The sequence below is a fragment of the Alternaria postmessia genome (assembly GCF_024291825.1).
Source record: "Alternaria postmessia strain BMP 2775 chromosome Unknown scaffold_11, whole genome shotgun sequence".
In the NCBI taxonomy this organism is placed as follows: Eukaryota; Fungi; Ascomycota; class Dothideomycetes; order Pleosporales; family Pleosporaceae; genus Alternaria; species Alternaria postmessia.
In genome coordinates this window covers 38,134-64,108 of record NW_026260084.1, presented here as the reverse complement: position 1 = coordinate 64,108, position 25,975 = coordinate 38,134, and the positions used below count along the sequence as shown (strand labels likewise).

Below are 25,975 nucleotides of genomic sequence, written 5' to 3'. Positions count from 1 at the left end.
GAGCTTGGGTGATTCTGACTGGATGTTGGCGGGCAAGGGAGCTAACGGAAATATTGTGGGCGTCTCGACAACGGCGCGCTGTGCCGGACAAGTGTGCATGGAATGTGCGCAGCTCGAAGGAAGGCAGTTGTATATGCTGGTTATGCACGTGCATGCGCCGTAGACTTCGGGTTGCCACTGCTCTCCGTGCCAGTAATCGGGGTCGGGTAAGCTTCGAGCAACGCTTGATTTTCTCTACGGGGATTCCAATTCAAGGGTCTAAACAGACTCCCATGTGAAGGGTTTCTAGCGCCTGGTAGCGCGGTGTGCCTGATTAGGCGTCGCGGGTGCGTCCTCTAAGGACAAGAAGTCGAGAGGAATTTCAAGGCCCACTGCGACATGAAAAAAGCTTCTTCACACTACGCGAGCGACATGTTGTGAGTTAGGATAATATTAGTGGTGATTGTGAAGGAAACGCACCTAATCGACGGATGCTTTCCGCGCCCAGAAGGGCTTCGTGAGAACCGCGCCGCAGCTGCGGCATCACAGAGTAAACGCCGTCCGCGTCTCGGGCCGGCATCTTTGCTGAGCTCAACCCTCAACAACACCTCCGTTACCTAGACACAAAGCTCGAGTTGAGGAATTTTAACGCATCCCAATAGCTGTCGACAGCTTTGCACGCTACGACTGCAATGCCATGTTCGTTTTGAGCATAGCCGCTGTGTCTGGCGTCGCTAGATGTCTGGAATGTAACGTATCCCCGGCTTGGGTCGGCGCCCGATGGTCACATCCATGATACCTAGGTAAGTACCAAGCAGAGGTGTCTAGTGCTTTGATACGATGAACCAACAGATCAGTTGTGGCAGGTGCTGAGCTAAAATCCGTCCTATGTCAATGTGGCCATGATTATTTACATGACCGAATGTATTGATCAAGGCTACCTATTCAACCCACGGCCTTGACTCTTAAGGTTACCTACATACAACTTGAGAAAGCCTCTTTGACTTCTCGATAATCTATCTAATGTCTACTACCTAGGTAGCGACCAATGTAGACGTCTGTGTGACTGAAGGTAGACACTCCAGATATTCCGCCGGAATGCTGTATGCTACAGAGCAAAGCAGTATGCTCAACCTTCTTTGATTTCCTCTTGATATGCAGCAACACCCTTGCGAACAGGAATGTTTTCTGCTGGCTTTCTGTTGTTTTGAAGGGATTTACCCAAGTCTTCCACAAATCCTTGATGGAAGCGACGAATGCAAGAGAAAATAGATTCGATAGGTACCGCAGTCCACAAGTCGGTGACGAGTCGTCTAGCAGGGCTGCCTGCAGGTGTGCCATTGTAGACCGCGTTGACTACATGACATGTGGGGACCCTCCATAGACCGTCAATTGCTACCAATCCAGCAGTGGCCAGTGCAGCTTCCATCATGGCGTTCTTTGTTGTGACGTCTTGAAGCTTCTCACTTAGCACGAAAACGTCGAAGATAATCCGGTATTGGTCATTGACATGGTGTTCAAACTCTTCCACCGTAAGCTTCTTTAATTCCGACGTGGTCTTACTTGTGGTAGGTAGCTGGCCAGTGTAAACGTGGTTGATGTAGCAGGCGAACGCTTCGGCCGTATCGTCAGGGAGGTTGATGATGCATGTTTCTGCTTCTTTCCAGTTACCATTCATGGCGCGTCGGAAAAACTCCGAGCGGGAAGTTAGGAAGGCCTCGTGCGCGATGAAATCCTTGGTATTCGGAGCCTCGCCCACGCGTATGGTGACTGCAGAGGTCGACTCGAAACTGTAGGTAGGATGTTAGTCTCGCAGTCGCGTGTAGCATACTCTGTTGTTCTTGTCTTACCTCATGGTACCCGACTTGTTGACTTGGGTGATTTTCGCCTTTACCATGATGATTTAGATAGATTTGAGCGTTATCGTAACCAAGAAAGCTTGAAATAGGAAGATCGAAGTCTCAAATCAGGATATTGACTCGCCTAAATGCGGAGATGACCCATGCACAACACAAACAGTGGTGAAGGTGAGAGGAGGGATGGGGTGAACGTACATCCACCGTCAGTTGTAGTACTCACTTCACCTTCACGACCTGCGGTAAGGAAGGTATACGATGCGAAGAACTAAACCTGAGCCTGTGGTACCAGCTCCAGAAGTTTACATACCATACAGTAGTTTGGAGAAGTGTTATTTGCTCTATCATAAAGTGACACAAGAACTGTTCATATGTTTCAGAAGCGCTGTAGAAAGCGACAGTGAACTATTGCGATACTTGAGGCCAAGTGCTACGTTTGCATATGTATCAGTCTAAACCCTAAAGGCAGTTGTGGTGTGCGTCTGCTTTCCGCTCACCGCGACATCGTCTGCCAGCTCTTTGTCGTCCACCTATCAGCATTTCGGGGGTCTTCATAAGCAAGAAAAAAAGGGGATGATTCAGCGTTTTTACGGCATAGTATGCCTTTGTCGAGCCGATTTGTAGGTATGAAAACGACTTCATAACAAGGTGATTTAAAATCCTGCTTCATGTAGAAGCGAAGCACAAACCACCTTTTTCTAGGATCGCAAGGAACAAAGGTCAAAGCAATACTACAAGTGTGCCAGTCGAGAATTGGCTAAGAATCGCTGCATCGCAGGCAAAGGATTTTATCGTGAAGTAGTTAAACATCCTACGTTGTCTTGATACGATTCGATTAAAGTCGTGCTCTTGAGCGTTCATTCATGATAGCTTGTACGTTTGAGATGTGCGAGTAGGGCTGGCGGATACCATGGCGGGCGAATGTGGAGCAAGGTGTAGAAAATCTTCCCAGGTCGGCGTTCGTGTGGGATTTGCCCGGAGGGGTGAGGATACCCGGCCAAGTAAGCTATCTTATCAGAGACCCACTCATACCCCTCACATGACTTGCAGCACTCACGCGTCAGCTCACAACAACGCGTCATGTTCACCCTATTCACGAACGCGCATGTTTGAAGTATGTATTGGTTTCCATTGTTTGAGACAATAGCATGACGTCGTAGCTATCCTCCCGTAACGCCAGATTGCGACGCTGAAAAGAACAATGACAGTAGTAGTAGACATCCATCCGCAGTGACAGACACGCGCCCGAACGCCTGGCCAACATGATATACCCGACATGAAAGAGTCAGAGACGAACACCGTGGGCCTTCCTTACCCACATTCACCCATGGTAGAACCGCGCCCTCCTATAGAATCCATAGACCAGCAGTGAGACAAAGGGAATCCGTGAAGAAAATGTCGTCTAGCGTACGCTCCGGAGCGAACTCACGGTAGCATAATAAAAGAAAGAAGACCAACCAGAACGAAAAAGCTTGAGCTATAAAGCTCATGCCTTGGCCTTTGGTGTGGCCTTCTTAGGTGTGGCCTTCTTCTTCGGTGTGGTGGCCTTCTTCGCCGCAGCAGTCTTCTTTGCTGCTGGTGCCTTCTTTGTTGCCTTGGCTGCGGCGGGAGCTTTGGTCTTGGTGACACGGCCAGACTTGGTCTTGCCTAGAACGCGCGATACCTCCTCCTCGACGGCAGGGGCGGCGGCAGTGGTTGGAGCAGTCTTGCGGGGTTTGCTAGCATTGGCCTTGGGCTTAGCAGCAGGAGCAGCCTTGGTGGCAGCAGCTGTGGTGGTAGCCTTCTTTGGGCGGCCGGCGGCCTTCTTGGGAGCAGCCTTGGTGGCGGTGGTAGTAGCCTTAGCCTTCTACAATTAGAATCAGCAAGGCACTGTTGATAGTAGGCATGTACTTACAGTGGTGGTGGCCTTCTTGGTAGCGGGGGCCTTCTTCTCAGTCTTCTTCTCGGTCTTCTTTTCAGCGGTCTTCTTCTCGGTGACCTTCTTCTCAGTGGTCTTCTTCTCAGCCTTGGGCTCAGACTTCTTGGTAGCGGTGGCAGTAACGGGCTTAGCCTCCTTCTTCGCAAGCTTCACTGGTCCAGACGTGCCTGAATGACGCGTCAGCAAAGTTCAATTTGAATCATAGTGTCTTTGCTGCAGATGCACAGCAGCGACGCGTCGGGAGCGTGGCGTTGCGCCACAAATGGACAGGAAGGTAGTCACTTACCCTTAGGACGCGCGAAGTCACCCTTCTCCTCGCCTGACGTGATGGCGCGGTTAACGTGACTCCTGAAGGCGGCATCGGTGACGTTCTCGACCTTGTTGTTGGCACGAATGTATTTCTGAATGGCTTGACGGCTGTTGGCGCAAAGTTAGCGAGAGCTCTTAGTCTTGGGTGCTTCCAGGCAAAAGCATGACGCGACGCATGAGCGACGGCACGTGGGTGGTGGATTGACTAACCTTGATCCATTTCGTTCCTTAAGCTGTATTGTGCATAGAGCGCGTCAGTAATCACATTCACTCAATGAAGGAACGTTATCATGTGTTGTTGGGCTTCGCGCCAGAGTTGGCGGCGCAAGCTGTCGCAAAGTCATGTGCAGGGCAATGCGCCTGGGATAGACTCACGTTGATGATAGCATCCTTGACCATGTCTAATAGAGTCAGCATTGACCGGCGACAAAGACGCGACTATCTGACAACCAACGCGACCGCGTTGGGTTGAGATATCATAGCACATACCGATGTAGGAGCCATGGGCAGGCGCGGCGGCAGGCGCCTTTGCCTTGGAAGGGGTGGTGTTCTTCTTGGGAGGCATTGTTGGTAGTGATTTAGATGGGAAGATAGACGCGTTACTGATGCTTCGAACGAGAGGGCAGGCGAGAAAATCGATGGGGGGATTGTGGTTGTAGAAAGTCACGAAGTCGCTGAGTTGGGGCAAGCACGCGGCGGGTGGGGTATGCGCCGTTCTTATACTTTTCAGGGATCAAAATCGCCGCACTCAGATCACCAACCCAAAGGCGCTAACTCTCCAGTCCTGATCAAGATGCGCTTCAGTTTGATCTCATGCTGCAATACTGCCGCCTACGCTGGCTGGGCGCAGTGCGGCTCCTGTCAGTTCGATTTTCTGGGGGTCTATCCAGTCTGCCCTTCGGAAGCGCAGACCCTCACCCCATCTCCTCCGCCTCAAGTCGCTCTTTCTTGTCGTCGTGACGCTTGATCAGTCGCCAACGCCTGCTAGGAGCCTGACTGCAAGCAGTCGTGGCCTGGCACTTCAATCATGCCAAAGCTCAGTCCTTGTTGTTTTACCAGGACCCTTCTATTCGAGAGGGTGCAATAGGAGCATCTTGCGCCTCGACGAGCTCATGCGCAATCCTCTGCTTTCGACGACTCGACATCTATCGTAGAGATATGCCACTACAGGCCTATCCTTTTTTCTCTCTTCGTATTGATCTCGCACTTTATGCAAAGCAGTACATTTTCCATTATTTTACTATGTTCATTTAATTCATTTCCGCTCTTGATGGTTGTGTTTTCGGCGATACCTGTATCGCGCCATCCGCCGCCTTCCATGGTGTTTCGCTTGCGCGTCAACACCTCGAACACAACCCGCCTCAACACGTACTTGTAAGGAGAATGAATACGTGCCCTTTTTCTATAGGTATTGCGCAAACGTACACACAAGTTTAGGGGTACCTTCTTGATCTTGTCAGCCAGCGTGATGCTAAACTGATGACGTGTTGCAATGTGTCAGGCGGGGGTGATCACGCGTCCAACTCTATCGCTTCAAGTCCTCCTCTTCAGCAGAACCTACGTGTCCAACGCAAGATGAGTGTCCTTGAGAATAAGACGCATGTCTCTTATATCGATTCACGCGGTTTCGGAAGCTCTGAAGCCTACCATAACGCGTCATTGCTGGTACGTGAACGCGGTGTTGTTTTGCAACTCTTGGCCGGACGATGTGGGACAACTCAACACAGATAGCCAGCATCCTGAAACTCTAACACCGGCTGCTTTTGAAAGATCATCCAAGGACAAGGCTCGAGTCTGGCAATTTAATAGAATCGAGTGCTCGAGTGGACCTTGGGAGGGTTTCAGAAATTTGGAAGTGCTAGAATATGTTGATTCCGTGCTATCCGGGCACCGCATCGCTCCAGACGATGCGCGTATAATGCCGATATTGCCGGCACACCTCTGCGCTTCGTATAGCCATGTTTTCGAAATTGACACCCTTTGGTAAGACTTTGTTGTGGGCTATACCGCCGAAGACTGAGGAATGAGCGGCTGTCCGTGGGTCTGACCGCTTGAACGGCTGTTCTGTACCTAGGTATCATGAGATTGAGATGAACACCGGCATTTGGACTATGGCCATCATGTATCAATTGATGAGCTGTGGTATTTTCATGAAAACGTCGTGTTAAAAGCAGGATGAGAAATGGCTAAGTGGTAGAATATTTAGAGAGGTAGTGCATGGTTTGCTTCGCAGACAACGCTCCAAATTGTTCCGTGCAGAGATGCATCCTAACGATTCGCTATATGTTCTCAGACGACCGTTCCCTTGTATAACTCTGATTATCAACAATTGTTTGCGACAGATTGTGATATACTCTTCGTGTTCAGTTTTAGAAATAATAATTGCGTACCTAGTCAATAGTTGTTATACTACTTACTCATACATGAATAGTAATGAGCAGGGAATAACACAAGCAGATATAGCCGATAGATATTGGGTAAGGCTTCTTCTCTAGATACTGTCGACATGAAAAAGATGAAAGCTTCAATTCCGTTCTTGTGAAACTAGCCATTGCTACAGATTCCGATCGCAGTTGGTCCTGCAAGCTACACATAATAGCGCTCCACGCTCTTTCAAAAATGTTATAGAAGACAAGACATCGGGACACGGATTTACAGCAGTGAGTACGATAGCACATTTACCAATGCAGTGGACCTGCAAGGCGTTGATAAGAAAGACACAGCCCAAAAGACTACCTAGGTACCTAGGTCAGCTCGGGAAAGTACACCTGCAACCTACTAAATCACGCTCATCCATCATTTGGTGCAATACAAGGGTCATTACCCCTCACTACATTGCACAAGTATTTCCTACCGAGGCTAGACTTCGAAGCTTACAATGAAGCCGACAGCCTGATATCTGATCGAAGGAGGTTTGCTTCACTTCCATTCAGACCGTGAACTACGACACCGCTTTCGTCATCGTCGATGTCCAAAAAAGCAAGGTTCATGATGCATGAGAGCACACTTACCTCTATTCGCAGAAGCATAAGAGATACCTCGTTCATCTAGATGTCCGTCACAATCACACCTGAAGGATGTTCGAACATCCAGACGACTGTCATCGACAGGAGTGAGGGAATAATGTCACCAACCGAACTATTCCTTGGGCAGCCAATGGCGCTTGTGCAGTTCGACGTTCTGTGGTGGGTCTGAATACGAACAAAGCAAACCTGCTACTCAAGGCTGTCGGACACCCTCCGGATTTTACGAACAAGCTTGCTCTTAGTTTGACAGAAATCCACACTTTGGATCTGAGTGACGTCGCGAAGCCGAAAGTGGCATGCTACAAGGCCATGAAGACGGAGTAACGTGATGTACACGAGATATCGGAACGTGAGCCGACGACTGTGGACGCAAAGGGGTGTGGCGAACCTCGCTTGGTGTTCTGTCGTTCCAACTGCTCAGTCCCGAGCTGGCAGACGGAGGATTCGATGTTGGAAAGGCGCCTGGCGATGGTACGTAAACTGGAAATACGATAATTGCCTCACAACTCCTATTTCGTAGAATTTGGCCTTTGCTCTTGTTTCAAACGACGCTTGCCTGCAGCATTTGTGCCACTCCAATGTATATCTATGAGTCTGGCTATCATCAACCGGGCGATTGCCTAGGTAGGTACGGAGTACTGAGCTGGCACTTTCGAATTGAGCAATTGCATTGAAGCTTTTGAGAACGAGGGGTTGTACTGCCGTGTGCAGCTTGGTGCAAAGGTAGTAATGAAAGCCGATCCGCTTTATTACCATTGGATTGCATCGTTCCAGGGTTCCAAGGTTGCCAGCCCCTTTCCATTACACGGCCACGCAGCATTGAAGCCGAGAGAACACGAGGAATGACAGCAAGTGTCGCCCATCCCACTGTTATTCTGTCCGTCCGTGAGGAAATTCGGTCATGCAATCTATTATTGTCAAGCGGCCGTTCGACTAGCAAATCGGGTCGTGTCGGGGTGTGGGGTTGGTTCAAAATTGGCAGCGGCTAGCCAGCATCAGCTAATTACTCGCACTCATCGGCCCGCTAACTTGGCCACCGCAGCGTCACTTTCGACACATTCCATCCGACGTCCATGCAGATACTCCACAGACTCCTGCCCGGAATCTCGGAGAAATGGTCCTCGCACGACCCTGAGCAGGAACCGACTGTGGCGCATTGGTTTCCGAGCGTCAAAATATGGGGAACATGGAAGTTTCTATGGACCCACGCTCGTGTTCAGATCGAATGTGACCTCATGTCGTTGTATTGTTGGGGTTTCGCCGGTAGGACCGTGATGAGGTTGAATACGAGGCTGCTGTGTATATAACCTCTGATGGTCTTGTCTCTACAGGTCATCATTCAACTCAAACACAATCAAATATCAACACTACATCTACAAACACCCATTCCTAAAACACTTCACATCAAAACTCCAACTACAATCATGAAGTTCACCACCGCCGCTGTCATCGCCTCTGCTGCTGGCCTCGCCACTGCTCTCCCTACCGACTCCAAGATCAAGGACGGCGATGTTTTCACAATCCAAACCATCCGCTCAGGCACCGCCGATCTACAGTACAACACTATTCAGGCTGTCCAGAACTCTCTCGTGATCAACGCAGGCCAACAGAATGCTTCCTGCGGCCCGGAGCCCCACAACTACGCTTCCTTCCAGCTCAACAACGGCACCCTCTACCTCTACACTGCCAACCCTCCCCAGCAGATGTTCGTTGACAGATCAGGCATGGGTCAGGGCGTCATTCAGTACACCACTGGCGTACAAGATATGGTCAAGAACGGAGAGAGGCGAACCTTTGCCATCAACGACGACGGTCACCTCGTCTTCAAGGACCAGACTGGTCAGGAGATTGGCTTCCAGGCCTGCAAGCCTTCTCTTAATGGCGGCTACTCCGTCTGGCTGGACGGCGTGACCAACCCGGCTGGAGCTGATGAGTGCCTTGGGTTCGCTGCTCGAGCTATCAAGGAGGAGAACCCTGTCAAGTGCTCGTACACCACCTACCCGTAAGCGCAGACACTCTAGTTCTGTGGCTGGTGGATTTGAGAGATTTAACTTTGAATATTCGAGCGACATTTCTTTCTTGTAAATACAATATGTAAATAAGACAATGCTACTTGCCCACGCAAACTTGTTCCAGACAGATGCGATATGAAGTGGTCCCTTTGTGAAAGTGACCTTGACGCGAAGCAATAGACCAGAGAGATGAGAAGGCAAGGAAGGGAGGATTTGCGATGAACAAGCTACTCAGGGCAGCTTATACCAAAGCTAAGTAAGAGACGATGCAATGGCGTTGACAGGGGTCCATGGAGATTCACCTATATAACATATCGACAAAACGTACTGAGCATGGGTTATGAAGTGGGGCAAAGAATGAACAGCAGTCGACTTTGAAAAGAAAGAGCATGCGGAACGACGGGCAAAAAGAGATGTGGTTATAGCGTGAGCTCTAAAGCGCAAGTCAGAAGGTCGGACTACGCCGAGCAACCTTGATGCGCACCCCTTCTCGGCTAGCGCTCCATGCTGATAAGCTGCAGGGTCCGCCCTGTTCCTGCTCTAACGCAATCGTCGTCTTATCGCCAGGCACGCGTCACACGTGCACCCATCACATTCGCCATGAGACGCCCTCTGACTGGTCCCCGGGCAGCCGATCACCATGATGCCCCAAACGCGGCCCTGCGTGACCTCGCCCAGCGTGATGCCTGGTACTGCGCCATGAGTGGCTATGTCGTCTGTCCCTTTCATCCCCCATAAACACCCATCCCCAGCGCCGTCTCCGGCCATCCCATAGTACACCTCCGCACTACCTGGCTACACTCCGAACCTCTTCCACCAGTCGATTTGCCCAGAAGACATCTCGGGCTCTCCGTTGACGCATCTACGGCTTTGGACCCGGCGGCGACGGACTAGACTAAAGAACCGACCTTCCGCATCGAGGCACAGTGTATTCGCTGTCTGCGAATCAGCGACAACAACGTGAAGGCGTGTAATCTGAGCTGCCGTTACGGGAGGGATCGATCCGCGAAAAGCTTGTGTATTCTTGTTGCACAGCGCCAAATTATCTCCTCCGTCCTTGCAGTAGTAGAAGGCGAGCGGTAACATGCCGGCCATGCTAGACTCCCTAGTCGGAGCCGCGAGGGATAGAGTACATAACGCGGCTGCTTCCACGGCAGAAATGCTGGCAGCAGAATCAACAGCCATGCCTTCTCTCAGGACACTCAGCAAGATTGCGCTCGGTGGTGCGCAAGTCATCCTCGGCAATGGAGGACGCGTCATGGGCGAGTATACCCAGACTTGCCCCAATGCTCAGTTGAGCTGCCACAACACCACTGTCGTGGAGAACCTCTGTTGTTTCAACGCCCCAGGTGGACAGATCCTCCAGACGCAGTTCTGGGATGCTTCGCCTGCTACCGGACCAGAGGATAGCTGGACAATCCATGGTCTATGGTACGATTGCCCTTCAGCTCCTATTCACTATGCATGAATGCTAACCGTCCTGTCCAGGCCTGACCGCTGTGACGGCACCTATGACGCGAACTGCGACTCGTCGCGCGCCTACTCCAACATCAGCGCCATCCTCAACTCCTTCGGCGCAACCGACCTCCTCTCCTACATGTCCACCTACTGGAAGGACTACCAAGGCGACGACGAGTCCTTCTGGTACCACGAGTGGGCCAAGCACGGCACTTGCATCTCCACGCTAGAACCCGAGTGCTACAACGACCACAAAGCAACAGAGGAAGTTGTCGATTTCTTCCAAAAGACTGTCGACCTCTTCAAAACGCTACCAAGTTACGAGTGGTTGGCCGCAGCTGGTATCACACCCAGCACAACCAAGACATACACTTTCGCCGCCATTCAAAGCGCCATCCAGGCCAAGAGGCCCGGTGTCGAGGTAACGCTAGGCTGCAAGTCTGGCGCGCTCAACGAGATCTGGTACCACTACGATGTTCGTGGCAGTGTACAGACTGGCGAGTTTGTTGCTTCGGACCCTGATGGTACCAAGTCTACCTGCCCTCAGACAGGAATCAAGTACATTCTCAAGAATGCAAGCTCGTCTCCTCCCTCTACCACTACGACCGTTGGAGGACCTGCGCCGACATCTACTGCTGCGCCTGGAACACCTTTCAGTGGCAAGGGTAACCTCAATGTCATTGTCAACGGAGTCAAGAAGGGATGCATCATCAGCAAGGGTACTTGGTACACGACCGGAACATGTGCGACTTTCACAGCTACCGACGTAGACAACGGCTTCACCCTGTCGAGCTCCAAGGGCAAGTGCGCAGTCGTTGCTGGAGCGCTATCTTGCGATGGCTCTGCAAGCGCGACTGCTTTTACCAACACTGACGGAAAATTGGCTGCTGGCGGTAACGCGCTCTGGTCCGCGGACAAGGTTGCGTCTGGTAGCACACAGCAAACTGTGTACGCCGGTGGAGACCACTCTGCCACGTTTGCTATTACCTGGCAGTCGGCATGAGAGCCGCCGGTTTCGGCATAGATTTCGTAGTCTCCAATCACATGAATGCAATAGTCATACCAAAGAGTTTGAGTCAAGTTTTTACATTTGGTGACTAAGACCCACTGGTTAAGCAGCGCATCTAAATCTTCAGGTATCTCCTTTTTATCGTCCTAATCATATCATTCCTCGTAAATTCCCAAAATGGTAGAGCTGTTGAATTTGCCAGTCCCAAATTTGCCTTTTTGTTGAAACACCATATCCCGCTTGGAGAAAGAAACGCCATAGTACGCCGCCCAATCACGAAAAAGCTCCATGTAGGCTTAGATGGGCAGAGGGAAGGTGACGGCCCAGGCCGCAATCTCCTTCTTGAGGTCGTTGATCTCCTGTACCTCACCGCTGGCAACCTTGCTCTTGAAGTCCTTGAGCTTGTTGTTCTCCTTGGGGAGCTCGCCTTGGATCTTCTTGCACAGCTTAATGCACTGGTCGATGTAGTTGGCAATCTTCTTGAAGTCCTCCTCACCAAGACCACGCGAGGTCATGGCTGGGGCTCCAATACGGATACCCATGGGTGTGAGAGCCGACTTGTCACCAGGAGTGGTGTTTTTGTTGCAGGCAATGTTGACTTGCTCAAGAACGGCTTCGACACGGGCACCGTCAAGGTTGAAGGGCTTCAGGTCGATCAGAACCATGTGGTTGTCGGTACCGTCGGTAACGAGCTTGTAGTCCATGCTCTTGAACGCAACCTCAAGGGCCTTGGCGTTCTTGATGACCTGCTGCTGGTAGAGCTTGAAGTCCTCAGATTGGGCTTGCTTGAGCGCAACCGCGAGGGCGGTGATGGTGTGGTTGTGCGGGCCACCCTGGTGGCCAGGGAAGACGGAGAAGTTGATAGGACCCTCGAGATCGTAGAGCGTCTCCTTGCCAGTCTTGGGGTCGGTCTTGCGCACACCCTTGCGGAAGAAGATCATGGCACCACGGGGTCCACGGAGGGACTTGTGGGTGGTGGTTGTGACAATGTCGCAGTATTGGAAGGGCGACTTGTTGACGCCAGCAGCGACAAGACCAGAGATATGGGCCATGTCCATCAGGAGGTAGCAGCCAACCTTGTCGGCAATCTCGCGCATGCGGGCGTAGTCAATCTCACGGCAGTAAGCGGAGGTACCGGCGACGAGCACCTTGGGACGGTACATGAGGGCGTTCTGCTCAAGCTGATCGTAGTCGATGAGGCCGGTGTCGAGGTTTACGCGGTAGGGGAAAGTCTCAAAGTATGTGGAAACAGCGGAGATCCTATCTCTGGTCAGCCTACGCCCCCTGTACAAGTGGCTCGTTTTGTACGCACTTCCTCTGGGGTGTTTGGTAGCCGTGGCTCAAATGTCCACCATGGGGCAGGTCAAGACCCATAAGCCTGTCGTGCGGCCTCATGATGGCCTGGTAAGCCTGGAGGTTTGCCGGGCTACCACTCAGGCACTGTACGTTGACACCCCACTTCTCCGAGTCTAGACCAAAGGTCTCGAGTGCGCGCTTCTGGCAGAGCAACTCAATAGAGTCGATGTGCTCGTTGCCACCGTAGTAGCGGGCGCCGGGGTAACCCTCAGAGTACTTGTTGGACATGGGCGAACCGAGCGCATCGAAGACAGCGCGGGAAGTGACATTCTCGGAGGCGATCAGGAGGATGGACTCGCGCTGACGCTGGATTTCCTTCTCCTACAAGAATTGTTAAATGATGTAGGATAAAAAGAATAGCAGAAGAGACTCACCATAATCTGGGCGACCTCATTGTCGGTTTCCACCAGGGACTTCTCCATGAGCTATGCTGAGTTAGCAGGGTGCATCTTGATTGTGATGTGAGGGGCAACATACGTCCTGGTGGGACTTGGGGAGCGCGTAACTGGACATGACAGGCAACTAAACGTAGGTTTTGTGTTGGAAAGGGAATGAAGAGTAAGGAACGGAGGACAATAGTAAAAGACTATACGGGCTTTAAGCAGTCAGAGCACTAGATGTCCCTCTCACGCCAACCCCACCAATTTTTTTGGACGCGACAAAATGCTCTAGGCTCGCTTAGGCATGGCGCCATCGATAATTGCGTGCTGCGGCCGGTCGTCGGAGGGATTCGGACAGGCTCTTTGCATTTGTGAAGTAAGACATCTCTTCATGGTATGCGTAGGTGTAACGCGTGAGCGCGCTATTGATGGTGGCAGAGTGAAGACTTTCCGCTTTTGGGTTGCGAATGGCAGGTTGACTGGCGGCTCCGCTACTCCCCGCGTTTCGCCCCTCCACGATGCGAGAATACCCCGGCATGTCCAAGGGACAAAAGGAGACATTGTACACAAACGCTCCCACTGCCAGCCGTCGGACAAGCATCACCAAACATTAGGCAAAAGTTTCCTGACTTGACGTATCCGATTCTCATTGTTTCATTTACTACATAGATACAGTCCATCCTAGCGTTTCTTTCCGTCGAGTCGTTCCTCCTTCGTCTAACATCCTTGTTAAATACCAATACTCGCTCGTGGATCAAATTGATCTGATGCAAAAGCCTCAACGCCGGGTATGCCAAACAAAAAGCGGTTCTGGTCAGCAAGCTGCCATCGCGTCGCCAAAAGGGTATGTAACAGTAACTGAGCTGAAGAAGTGAAGGCCGAGTAAGCTCGGCACCAAATTACACAATCGCGCCAACAAAATGCTCATCTTCTCGTAATTATTTTTTGAATGTATTCGCAGCTGTGTCGGTCCTCTTAGTCGTTGTCGGTAAGACGGTCGAGAACAATGATGCTGAGAATCATAACGAGCAACCCGATGGTTACTATTATGAGTAGCACAAAGCCGAACCATCCAAGAACCATGGCTGATGTACCGACACCGGACTTGACGCTGCCGTTACCCAGATCTTGCACAATGGTTGCGGCTGCGACAGATGCTGTATGTTGCCAGAGTACGGAAACCAGGACGAAGATGGACGAGATAAAGATGAGCGCAAGGGCGACTTGTGAGACAGGCCTTGACGGGAAGGGCTTGACGTCGACATCGGATCCGGTTCGCTCGTCTCTCTCCTCGTGCCATCCGGGGAAGGTGGCAAGGAGGATGAATGTGAAGAAGGCGAGGATGATGGCGACAATGAGCAAGTAAGGGAAAACAACGGCATCCTTGAAGGTAGCAGCAACCCAGACGAGGTTCAGCGGGTCCTGGTCAACGGACACGTTGTCGACGAGCGCTGTGGCATTGTTGGAGCAGATGAAGCCACCACCGTCTCGGTTGATGCAGATGCCGAAGTAGCCGACGCGCACACCAAGCTGTGCGTTGCCGACAATGTTGGCAATTGCGGCTGTGACACCGGGGTCGACCTGTTCAGGTGCGTAGGTGGGTGTGAACTGTTCGTACCACATGGAGATGAGGAAGATGCCGGGGATGAGTGGTGAAGTGGACGAGCATCCTGCTAGTAGCAATGCTGGAAGATTGTTAGCCATCGTCTTTGGGCAGGCTTTCGTCGTAACTTACAAAGCAATATTATAGCAATTGCAATAAGAATCATGAGAACATGGTGGAAGCCAAGAAACGGTATTAACCCTGGTGGTTGTCAGTCTTGATGCCTCGAACGGAGATGTATGCAAGTACTCACGTTGCATGCTCACCGCGAACCGTAAGTTCGCCATTATGAATGTGTCTTTCCTTCAACTACGCCTGAAAGGCTTCGTATTCTCCCTGCGCCCCCAGAGGGCCGGGTGAGATGAGCGGGGGAATGCACTCAGACAGCGGCTGGTGGGGTTGTCTCTCTCCTACAGAGGTGCGAGAGAGCGGGAGCAATCGTGTCTTGATCCGAGTGTACTTGGGTCGAATGCGGAATGCGGGTCGATATGCGGTACGGTCGGGATGTGCACTGCGACAATGATGGTCAGATGTCTCCTGTGTGGAAGAATATTCAAAGTGTGGGTGGTAGCGTGGAATGTGACTTCTCTCTCTGCTTGCAGCGACTGATAGTTTTGCTGTTGCGAAAATGGTGATGGCTGGTCTGAAGTGGCTGGAGGTGGTTGGCTTAGTCTATCAACAAAGCGGGTTGTCGAGGGGACCGAACACGAACGTCATGCCCAACAGCCAATAACACACCAGCGCTACTGGCGATCCAAGCTCGTTCCTGCATTAGACCCTCCTGTTAATGTCCCTTGTCCAGCCTCTTCATTCCTGCGACGACGTGGCGGCTTGCGTACGGCACCAGCTACAGTCCTACTGCGACCGCCCTTTCGCGTGCGCCATGGTTGAGGGTTCCAGAACGCGTCGTAGCGCCATGCACCTCAAGACATCCGCTGCGACACCTCATACCGCCTCATACCGCCATCCACGGTATATAGTAGTCGGTGTGCCGCCGACAGTGCGCACCCGGAGATTCAACAATAAAAAGCACCATCGTCCTCGATGCATCTTGAACACTTTGCCATGGCATTTGGTCACGGCCTGGCTCTGCGTGTTGAGTAGCTCCAAGCAAAGGGTGAGGCCATTGCCGATACTGTCACGTTGCAGTCTCGACGGATATCTAGACATCTAACAGCAGCTTCTAGCAGCCTGTTTGCAGGAGCATCTTGAACTCAGGTCCGTATACTTTTTTGGCTCGGTTCGGGCCCTCAAGTATTACCCGGTGGCCCTGCAGCGACATCTCCCGACAACCTTACCTGACGGAAGCTTGCGCTGCACACCCTGCGAACTCCAAGGCAGGGCAGGCCGTACTTCTATTGAGTTTTGTAGACTTGCTCCAACATGATCACTCATCAGGCTATAATGATTGCGCGATCTGGATCGCGTCGTACGTCAGTGATCAGCGGTCTCATTTCGTGAAAATGACAGTCAGATGCTAGACACCAGCATACCAGCAAGCATTGGGCTCCGTTGACCTGGCGATCGGACTTGAAGCTTGATTGTACCCTTCGACACGGGATGATGTCACTACTACCTCGGTACACGTGGAGTCGCGCATCCGGCGCAGGGACCAGTAACTTCGCCCCACCTCAAATTCGAACTTAACTCACCAACTCTCGCGATGCACGTGTATGCTCGTAGACTAAACGCTAGCACTAATCTTTCTTGAAGATACCTGAAGCAGGGCAGGTAGTCGACGGCCAAGAAGTGTAGGGAACGCCACGCTCTCTTAGCTAGCTTCTTTCATGACGGGTCAGCAAACTTGCTTCCATCGTTGATCTCTATCACCTACCCCTGTTCATTCGCCTCTCAAAGTACTATTCAAACAAGCGAAACGAATATGGCCTATCACGAAAGCAGACTGAATCTCGACCTCGTCAGATTGCCAACAAAATGACGTCCTAGATTGTTCTGGGCATACGAGTGGTTTGTGGCTGCGTTGTTTCATTCCAGGCACATGCCAGTCTCACTCCTGCTGTGACTGCGAACGGCAGTCACGAACTATGACGTAGCTGCTTGAGACATGAGGAGCATATAAACAGCACTCGTCCTGCGCTGAAGAAAGCCTCCATCAACATCCACACCTGCAACTTCAAACATCAACTAGAACCACCATCTACCTACACACACTACCCCAAAAACAACACCACAAACAGCCAACATGACCGACGCATTCCGCAAAGATACCCACACCAAGCTCGGTGAGAAGATGGTATGTCTCCTTGTTCATCCTCCTCTCATTACCTGCATCTCCTAACAGACATATCAGCAACCCCAGTCTTCAAAGTCCACTGGCACCAAGATCAAGGAGTCCATCACTGGCACCGGCGACAAGATTGCCCGCGAGGCGCAGCCCGATTCTTCAAAGACCAACACGCAATCTACTATGGACAAGATTGGCCGCTCCAAGGACAACAACGTTCACGGCTCCACTGGCGGTAGCATTGTCGACAAGACCAAGAACGCTCTTGGAATGGGTCACCACACTACCGGCACTCACACCACTCACACCACTCACACCCATGGCAGCGGCTTGTAAGCATCCTGCTTGCCCTCGATGGTAGAAGGAGGAATGCGATACCCAAAGAAGTCTCCATGGAATGAGATGGACTTGTACTTTATGAGATACCTCGCCTGCGGGCTAATGAATTAATACCTTTTTACACTGCAACATGATCATCTTGATCCTTTGTACTCCATGCATTTGAACATAGATTGTCCTTTTGAGCATGTTCAAGTTTTTGAAATATGGAGATTGAGAGTACTACACACGTGTGTGTAACAAGTGGTAGTGATATAATCCAGTATCTACATGTTGTAAGTCGAACAATGTACCTCATCACCGAGAATATGCATAAAGTCGTAAAAGTTTGGACAGTCGCTAACGTACGCATACGCTCGATGTGTCTCTCTCTCCCTCCCTGAAAAACTCGGAACCCACCGCACACCTAAGTGGGCATTGCCATGACACCCGACCATCCAGTTCCAGCCCCTGACCCTCCACTTCTGCCACCACGACCAGAAGGCCTGCTGGTCGTTGTTGCGCCTCCTGAAGCTCTGCTACCGCCACTCTTCGAGGCTCGCTTCTTCACGCCACCGAAACTTTTGTTAAAGCTACCAGAAGCCCTCTTGCGGGACGAGCCCTTCTTCTTATACCCAGATCCATAGGCTTTAGATCCACCTCTTGCTGCTGGTGCCTTGGCCGCTTTGGTAGACGGAGCCGGGCCGCCACCGAGTTGTGTATATCGGTTGTTAAAGTCTGCAACGTCTTGGTTCTGGAACTGACTAAAGTGATGACTTGTGTGGACCGCGCCGTCATCGTCGTCATCATCATCGTCCTCACCAAAATCGCCGTAGAAGGACTCCTCCTCAGACTCCTGTGCAACAGGCATCGGGTCTTCGTCTTCGCTACACAGATCCACAACGAGCCGATGATTCTGGTCGTCAACTTCCTCGTCATCATCGTCAATCTCGTGGATGATCCGTGATTGTTGAGGTCGACGGTTGCGAAGTTGCGGGTTCCTAGGCACTGGTGTGTCATCTCCATAGAATTCCCTACTGTTGTTGACCAAGGTCAAGAATTGCTTGCCATAGAGATCCACCATTTCGGGCCTAATACCAGGGATGGTCTTCATCTCATCCAGACTCATGGGCAAGTCAAGACCCATCTCACGAAGTACAGTGTCTGTGAAGATGGCTTCGCGGTGGCCTTTCCTCTCTTGCAAGGTCGTTCTCATCTTCCTGGCTCCGTTCATGAAATCGTCCAAGACTTCTCTTTGTAGGTCTGTAAGTTCTGCAGTTCGTTGATCTGCAGTAATCGGAGCTCCAACCCCCTTTCCCTTCGTGGCCTTCGATGGCTTGGCAACACGTATTGGCGCAAAGTAGTCGTCGTCGTCGACAACAAAATCATCAGTCTGGTAACCACGCGTAGTCTTGTTGCGCGTAGGATGCCGAGGAATATCAAAGTCGTCATCGTCATCGTCTTCCTCCTCCTCGTTATAAGCAAACGATCGAATCTTTTGCTTGGGCGCGCGTACAGGAGAGTCGACGTTGGTCGACGGAAACTGGGTCTGCTGCTTCTTCGTTTTCTTGGCTGCGGGTGCTTTTGCGCGTGCCTTTTGTGGTGTAGAACGTACTTGTAACTTCAATTGCTTTCGTTTGCTTTCATAGTCATTGCGTGTCGAAGCAGGCTGCAGCAGTCAGTATGTGACCATAATCAGGGTCGTAAATACGTACGTGTAGGTAGTTGGTGGCAAAGCCAACTTTGTTCACCTTGCTTCTTTCCTTGAAAGCCCCCGCGTCAAGCAAATGCTGAAAGATGCGTTCGTTATCACCTCGTTCCAGATCCTTGCCGTAGCCCCAGCCGTACTCTTCCAATCCCGAGCGCTTAATTTTAGCACTGCCAGCGCCACGGAAAGCATCTACGCACTGATGCATCGTTACATTGTCCTCGTGCACTTGACTTACGAGCTTGATGGCCATGGCAGCATACTCTGTAAGATCTTTTGTGACGAATGTGGCATCCGAACGACAATTGTCGCATGTTGAATTGCACTTAGAGGCATCGAATGCTTCACTAAAGTATCCGAGTACTTGAGCGCGTCGACAGTCGGCTTTGTTCTCGCAGTACTGGATGACGGTCCGTAGCATATCAGTCAGTCGCTGCTTCTGCTCCCAACTTCCTTCACCTTCTTGAATCATTTTGTGTAATATCCTCGAGTCGGCATACTGATAATACAAGTAGCACTCTGAACGTTTGCCGTCACGCCCAGCTCGTCCAGTTTCTTGGTAGTAGCCCTCTAAACTTTTAGGGAGCGAGTGGTGAATAACGTATCGTACGTCAGCTTTATCGATGCCCATGCCGAAGGCGATGGTAGCCACAATGACGTGGTACTCATTCTTTTGCCATTTGCGTTGAACCTCGGAGCGGTCAGCGGAATCCATTCCCGCGTGGTAATGATAGGCACGGATGCCTGCCTCGGACAACTTTTGGGCCACTTGCTCACAACTCTTCCGCGACAGACAATAGATGATTCCAGATTTGCCAATGTACCTCTCTTTAATCAGATCCGCAATACTGTTGATGACACCCTTGACTTTCGGCACAACTTCGTAGGACAAATTAGGGCGGTTAAAACTCTGAGAAAATTGACGGCAGCCCTGAATGCCGAGGTTGGCCACTACATCAGTACGAACGAGTTGGGTCGCAGTTGCAGTCAGGGCAATGACAGGTACTCCGGGAAATTGGCGGACAACGTCTCCAAGTGCCTTGTAATCTGGTCGGAAATCATGGCCCCATTGACTAACACAATGTGCTTCATCGATAACGATACGGGCAAGGTTCCCTCCAGAATGCAGTTGCTGGAAGGCACTGATCATTCTCTGGTTCTTGCTAAGCATTTCAGGAGTTAGATAGAGGATTTGTATGAACTGTTGGGGATCCCGCTGGCGTAACCCATCCATGATCATGCTCTTTTGTGCTGCGGTAGACTCTCCGTTGATCAGAAACGCTTGCATCCCGAAGCGTTGTTTGCAAGCCGTCACCTGATCCTCCATCAAACTCAAGAGTGGAGATACTACGATAGTAACTCCCCGTGTCTTGCCTGAAGCGATCACTGATGGAAGTTGGTAGCAGAGCGATTTGCCACCTCCCGTAGGCATGAGCACGAAGCAGTGTTCGCCCGAGAGTGTAGTGTTGATAGCTTCCAGCTGTCCTGGGCGAAATCCTCGCAGGCCGAAACGACGAATAAGGGCGGTCCTGAGATCCTGCGACCAGGGGAAGTTCATTCCAGGGTGGTTTTTGGCAGGCATGTTTAGCTGCTGCTTCTTCGGTGAAGCCTGCTGGTTTGGTTTAGATTGGACTTGGTTGGTAGAAGTTTCGCGGAACACCTCGCGAGATTTTGTTGATACGCGACTTTCTGCACGCTCGCCTTTCCAATCAAACCCACCCGGCGCCTGGTTCTCGATATTGGTAATCTCATGAAGGAAGTCGTCATCGTCGTCGGGTCCAAAATCTTCGCCAAAATCATCATCGTCGTTTATCTCAATAGGCTGGTGGGGCTCGCCCATGTTATTGCCGAACAAGCTTCCGTCTTCTTCAAAATCAAGCTCACCAAACTCATCCGGTGTACGCTGCGGAGCCGCCGGTCTTGGTTTCTTTGGGGATCGTCGGCGCTCTGGTGTCTCGGGTACCCGATGAGATCGCTCTCTTGACTTGCCTTTTTGCTTTCCTGATGCACTGTCGTCTGCATAGGCACGAGACCCTAGATTCAGTGGCGGTAGCGGAGACGCGGCTACTTGCTCTTCAGCGAAACGAATACGGCGGGTAGGCGTCCACACTTCCTGAGCGCCAATCTCACTTGGCTTAGTATACTGTGTCTGTGGAATCCGATTCGACCCTATATCCCTGGAAGCCTTGGGAGGCGGTCGGGCCGGACTTGCTTGAGTTGATTGTATGACCACGTTGCGGTTGTTTTTCGACTCTGTTTTGACAAGAGGCGTTGACTGCTGCTTGATGGCCGCTAAATCCAACAAGTAGAACATCTGGATCTGTATGTCCTCATTTATCTTGAACAGTCTGCTGAGGGTTTCACCATCCGCTGCGTCAAATTGACCGATGTTCAAGTCATCCTCTAGCTTCTGCTTAACCCTCTGACGTTGTCCCGTAAGTTCATCCTGTTTGGTTTTCAACGAGATCAATTGCTCTACTGCGTCCTTTCGCGAGCGAGCGCGTTCCATCCTTTCCTGTTCGCTAGGATCAGGCTTGCCAAATTCGGACAGATGTGCAACGAATGCAGCCCGTGCGCTGTCCCATGCTGAGCTTGCAGCCTTGACGTGCTTTTGCAATCTTTGACCTTCAGTACTCAGAAAGGTTTCAATCGATTCTTTGATAGCATCTCTCTTTTCTTTGGATAGTTCAGAAGAGCTTGGTATGCGTTTGTCGGGTACAAGAGCAGACTCAGCAATCTTTTTGGGGGACTGAGACTTTGCTGGGGTAGGTATGGAAATCTCTTCCGGCTGATATGGGCTTGGGCTTCGTATGGTCTTCGAAGGCGACCGTATAGGAAGCTGCGTCTGACTGGCAACTCTGCCAGGGCCAGCCATTGGTGTCTTTTCACGCACTCTCTTCATCGTTGGGATAGGTGATTTGGTCCGAGACTGTGTGTCGAAATCCATCTCGTCCAGTGCGCCGAATTCATCGTCCTCGGAGTCCAGAACTGCATGCCCAACTCTCTTAGTGCCAGGTGTGTGCGAAACTCCATTCTTTCCAGTTGTGCTCTCGATCGTGACAGGATTGTTCTTTCGGGGCGAAGGGCTACGTGTTTGCCTCCCTATCTTTCGAGCGGGTGCAATCTCAGAGGGTACGCGGCTCAGTGACTTGCGCTTACGGGCCTGTGAGGATGTCGCATTTTCTGCAGCTGCCATCTGTCGCTCCTCTTCTTCCAGTTGTAACATGGCCTCCATATCGTCATCTTCAGCTGTTACAATATGCTTTGATTGTCTACCTGCACCATCTACAATGGCCGAGTAAGGTGGGGGAGGGCTATCCGGAGCCATGACCATATCATCGATGTCCGGGAAGTCATCGTCGTCGTCGTCGTCGTCGTCAGGCTCTGGACTGAGCGCGGGCGCCTTCCGAACAGGCCTGGGGGACTTGGTGTGACGGAGGTCCGCTTCATACTCGTCGCTCTTCCGTTTTCTGCTCTTTTGCGTGCGCATTGGAATCGGCGAAGAGCAGCCCGCATCGTCTCCGGTGAGGTCGATTGAATCGACATCAATTGGCTCGCGGTACTTCGTCCTCGCAGCGGCGTGTTGAGAGGCGGGAGTGTTTTCCACGGTGGAACCAGTAAGCTTCCTCACACTCGCCGAGGAGTCCTGCAGATTACTCCTGGAACCTCCTGCATCGCTAGGCTCCCTCCGCTCTCTGCTGGTTGGGTTCGAAGAGGAAGCATATTCAGGCAGCCCCGCTATAATCAGTCTAGGCTTTCCACTGGCTGGTGTGTTTCTCAGTCTTGCCATATCTGAGGCCACGTCTTCCGCCTCTGGCGGATTGTGTATGTCGATGGTTCTTATTCGAGCGAGAGCGTGGGGTGGAGCGGGTCGTGCGACTGGCAGTGCTGGTGGGGGCGGTGGCGCGGAGGCAGGTTCAGGCTCATTGTATTCTATGTCTTCGTCCAAAAATGAAGAGTTCTGATGTGGAGTTGTCGCTGAACTCGTCGGAACTGCGTCGGGATCGTATACAACAGGCGAAATCGCGGGCGGAATGAAAGGCTTCTCGGCGATCAACCACTTGAGATGTTTGCTAAGATTGTTCCGAGGCATGAGAGCGTCGCATCGTTGGTGTGGGAGTCCGCATGGATATTCTACGCGTGCATCTGCATAGGCGTCGCGGTTTTACGGGCGAGATGGTGGCGATGTCATCGATGGTGCCGTCGACCGTGTTGTGCTAACTCCGCAACGCGCCGCGCTAGCACCAAATCACGTGCAGGGTCTTGAGATGCCGAACAGCGTTGGCTCTCTGGAGTGGGCCTGCCGCTCTGCAGTCAGAGATGCCGCTCTTTACACGGACCCGCCAACACACGGGCGATAACTCATATGGGCGCTACATCCATCTGGTTTGCGACAGTAACCAGCTCTATCCGCGCGAATATGGCGCAGGTTGCGAAGTCACCAGTCGCTTCTAGGTGGCCTAACTACTTCAAAACCTAGGCTCTGAGTAGAGTCATACGTTCCGTCGTACTGAGAAAGTCTTCCGGCCAATAACTCTGTCTACCAAATCAATCACCAAAACCGATCTACCTACTTGCGTGAAGTCAACTCTCATCACGTAATACATCAAGCATCAATCATGGAGGTTACAGATAATGAGCTGTTCCAAAGGCTCTCCGCTGCAATCGCAAAGATACACTCAGGCCCTCCGCCTGCTGATGTCCTTCCGTCCACGACTACATTGAATGACGCTCGCTCCAAGCTTCAGCCTCACCTCCCCAGCCAAGGTGTCGGGCTCGAAGAGAGCATACGTCACTTACAAGAGGACCTCGCTCCAGCATTCAATGGCTCTTCTCGCTCGCCAAATTACTACGGCTTTGTGACAGGTGGCACGACACCAGCAGCACTCCTTGCCGACAATCTGGTCTCAGCATACGACCAGAACGTACAAGTCCATCTGCCAAATGAGACCATCGCCACCGACGTAGAGGACCGAGCCCTTTCTCTACTCTGTGAATTGCTCGACTTCGAACCAGAGCAATGGCCGCATCGCATATTCACTACGGGCGCGACATCAGCGAACATCCTAGGTTTGGCATGCGGACGAGAGTACGTGATTGCTGAGGCCTCAGCGCACCGTACAGATGCAGAGATTAGCGTTGGTGAGCTTGGTATTGTTGAAGCTATGCGGAGTGCCGGGATTGACGATATTCAAATATTGACTACGGTACCGCACTCATCGCTAGGAAAAGCGGCGGGCATACTAGGCCTTGGGCGGACGAGTGTCAAGTGTCTGGGGCAGTCAGAAGCACCACACAAGTTTGACATGCAGCTGCTCAAGAAATCACTCGAGCAGCCTGGTGCAGCGTCTATCGTTGCCGTCTCTGCATCGGAAGTTAACACGGGAGTCTTCGCAACCTCAGGGCTAGAAGAGATGGAAGAGATACGAAAGCTGTGCGATAGTAAGTTATATCCTTGTACGAACTACACGTCAAATAACCACTGACTGCGCACACCAACATGTAGTGTATGGGGCGTGGATACATGTCGATGGCGCATTTGGGCTCTTCGGCCGCCTGTTGACATCACCGACTTACTCTTCGATCGCCCAGGCTTGTGGAGGGCTCAACCTTGCAGACTCAATCACAGGCGATGCACACAAGCTGCTCAATGTACCATATGACTGTGGCTTCTTTCTCTCTCGGCACCGTAATATCGCTGAACGCGTATTCCAAAATCCCAACGCTGCATACCTGGCTTCTGGGAACGATGCGAACGCCATCATGTCACCACTTAACATCGGACTCGAGAACTCCCGGCGCTTCAGGGCGTTACCAGTCTACGCCAATCTTGTTGCGTATGGTAGAGAGGGTTATCGTACGATGTTGGAACGGCAGGTAGATCTCTCACGAGGAATCGCAAGATACATCCTGGAAAGCGATGGATATGAGCTCCTACCTAAGAGCAGTGCTTGCCATGAAGATATCTTGAAGGGAATTTATATCATCGTACTGTTTCGTGCAGTAGACGAAGAATTGAACAAACAGCTGGTCAATAAAATCAAGGCCACGAGGAAGATATATGTATCAGGTACAGCGTGGGATGGAAAGCCAGCGTGTAGGTTCGCAGTCTCAAATTGGATGACAGATGTTAAGAGGGATTTGCCCATCATCAAGCAAGTGTTGCAAGATGTAGTATTGGGGAAAGAGAGTAAATAGCCGCACTAGCTGACCGTTTGCCGAACCATCATAGGGATATAAGTTTTTTACATATCCTCCATCTTGTATACTTCGTATGCGGGTTCTTCGTATGGATGTGCCCTGTGTCCATTAATGATGCTTGTTTGATACCAAGGAAGGACAAACCCACTTCTTCAGCGCTTCCACAGCTTTGACAGCGGTATCACGCCCCATACATATAGCCTCGATTCTATACTCATCTACTTCTTCCAATTCACCAACTTTGCCAATCTATATAATCAGTGTCAGTTGCGGAATGTTGATTATAACTTCAGCTTTACCTGAGACATGATTAATATGGATATAGACCTACATGTGGATTGGCAGCATCGCCTGGTCTGAACTGTCCTGTTCCTCTGCTAGTAAAGCAGCACTCGGTGTACCCGGCTGGGCCTGGGAAACGTCCCGCACCGGCACCGAAGATAGCAGCCTTACAGGCATTGACGGCAGAAGGAGGAACGAAGAATACGAGCTTGAACTTGTGTAGAGTTGCTGCCATGATGGCGCTAGGAGGAGACGGCGACTACCTAGGTATGGAAGATGCGGTTCTCAACCCTCTTTCTTTTTTTGGAGACGGTG

The 25,975-nt window shown here is 51.5% G+C and overlaps 9 protein-coding genes across 9 annotated transcripts; 4 read left to right on the top strand and 5 right to left on the bottom strand.

Moving 5' to 3' along the window:
* Positions 1-1,108: 1,108 nt before the first annotated feature.
* On the bottom strand, positions 1,109-1,876 carry J4E82_002694 (uncharacterized protein; the record flags this gene model as incomplete). Its single annotated transcript, XM_051728992.1, has 2 exons — positions 1,109-1,769; positions 1,830-1,876. 2 exons carry the CDS (start codon positions 1,874-1,876, stop codon positions 1,109-1,111), a joined length of 708 nt encoding a protein of 235 aa, XP_051591084.1.
* A 1,445-nt stretch (positions 1,877-3,321) lies between these two features.
* Positions 3,322-4,627, bottom strand: J4E82_002693 (uncharacterized protein; the record flags this gene model as incomplete). Its single annotated transcript, XM_051728991.1, has 6 exons — positions 3,322-3,681; positions 3,730-3,920; positions 4,040-4,170; positions 4,273-4,295; positions 4,438-4,463; positions 4,552-4,627. 6 exons carry the CDS (start codon positions 4,625-4,627, stop codon positions 3,322-3,324), a joined length of 807 nt encoding a protein of 268 aa, XP_051591083.1.
* A 3,885-nt stretch (positions 4,628-8,512) lies between these two features.
* Positions 8,513-9,094, top strand: J4E82_002692 (uncharacterized protein; the record flags this gene model as incomplete). Its single annotated transcript, XM_051728990.1, has 1 exon — positions 8,513-9,094. One exon carries the CDS (start codon positions 8,513-8,515, stop codon positions 9,092-9,094), a length of 582 nt encoding a protein of 193 aa, XP_051591082.1.
* Positions 9,095-10,259: 1,165 nt separating this feature from the next.
* On the top strand, positions 10,260-11,561 carry J4E82_002691 (uncharacterized protein; the record flags this gene model as incomplete). Its single annotated transcript, XM_051728989.1, has 2 exons — positions 10,260-10,531; positions 10,589-11,561. The coding sequence occupies 2 exons, from the start codon at positions 10,260-10,262 to the stop codon at positions 11,559-11,561; spliced, it is 1,245 nt and encodes a 414-aa protein (XP_051591081.1).
* Positions 11,562-11,863: 302 nt separating this feature from the next.
* Positions 11,864-13,436, bottom strand: J4E82_002690 (uncharacterized protein; the record flags this gene model as incomplete). The annotated part of the gene is made up of 4 exons (XM_051728988.1): positions 11,864-12,827; positions 12,880-13,244; positions 13,298-13,348; positions 13,401-13,436. The coding sequence occupies 4 exons, from the start codon at positions 13,434-13,436 to the stop codon at positions 11,864-11,866; spliced, it is 1,416 nt and encodes a 471-aa protein (XP_051591080.1).
* An 842-nt stretch (positions 13,437-14,278) lies between these two features.
* On the bottom strand, positions 14,279-15,193 carry J4E82_002689 (uncharacterized protein; the record flags this gene model as incomplete). Its single annotated transcript, XM_051728987.1, has 3 exons — positions 14,279-14,988; positions 15,039-15,107; positions 15,160-15,193. 3 exons carry the CDS (start codon positions 15,191-15,193, stop codon positions 14,279-14,281), a joined length of 813 nt encoding a protein of 270 aa, XP_051591079.1.
* Positions 15,194-17,109: 1,916 nt separating this feature from the next.
* Positions 17,110-17,487, top strand: J4E82_002688 (uncharacterized protein; the record flags this gene model as incomplete). The annotated part of the gene is made up of 2 exons (XM_051728986.1): positions 17,110-17,160; positions 17,218-17,487. The coding sequence occupies 2 exons, from the start codon at positions 17,110-17,112 to the stop codon at positions 17,485-17,487; spliced, it is 321 nt and encodes a 106-aa protein (XP_051591078.1).
* Positions 17,488-23,796: 6,309 nt separating this feature from the next.
* J4E82_002687 (uncharacterized protein) lies at positions 23,797-25,375 on the top strand (the record flags this gene model as incomplete). Its single annotated transcript, XM_051728985.1, has 2 exons — positions 23,797-24,619; positions 24,684-25,375. The coding sequence occupies 2 exons, from the start codon at positions 23,797-23,799 to the stop codon at positions 25,373-25,375; spliced, it is 1,515 nt and encodes a 504-aa protein (XP_051591077.1).
* Positions 25,376-25,422: 47 nt separating this feature from the next.
* Positions 25,423-25,895, bottom strand: J4E82_002686 (uncharacterized protein; the record flags this gene model as incomplete). The annotated part of the gene is made up of 3 exons (XM_051728984.1): positions 25,423-25,477; positions 25,527-25,627; positions 25,710-25,895. The coding sequence occupies 3 exons, from the start codon at positions 25,893-25,895 to the stop codon at positions 25,423-25,425; spliced, it is 342 nt and encodes a 113-aa protein (XP_051591076.1).
* Positions 25,896-25,975: the final 80 nt, after the last annotated feature.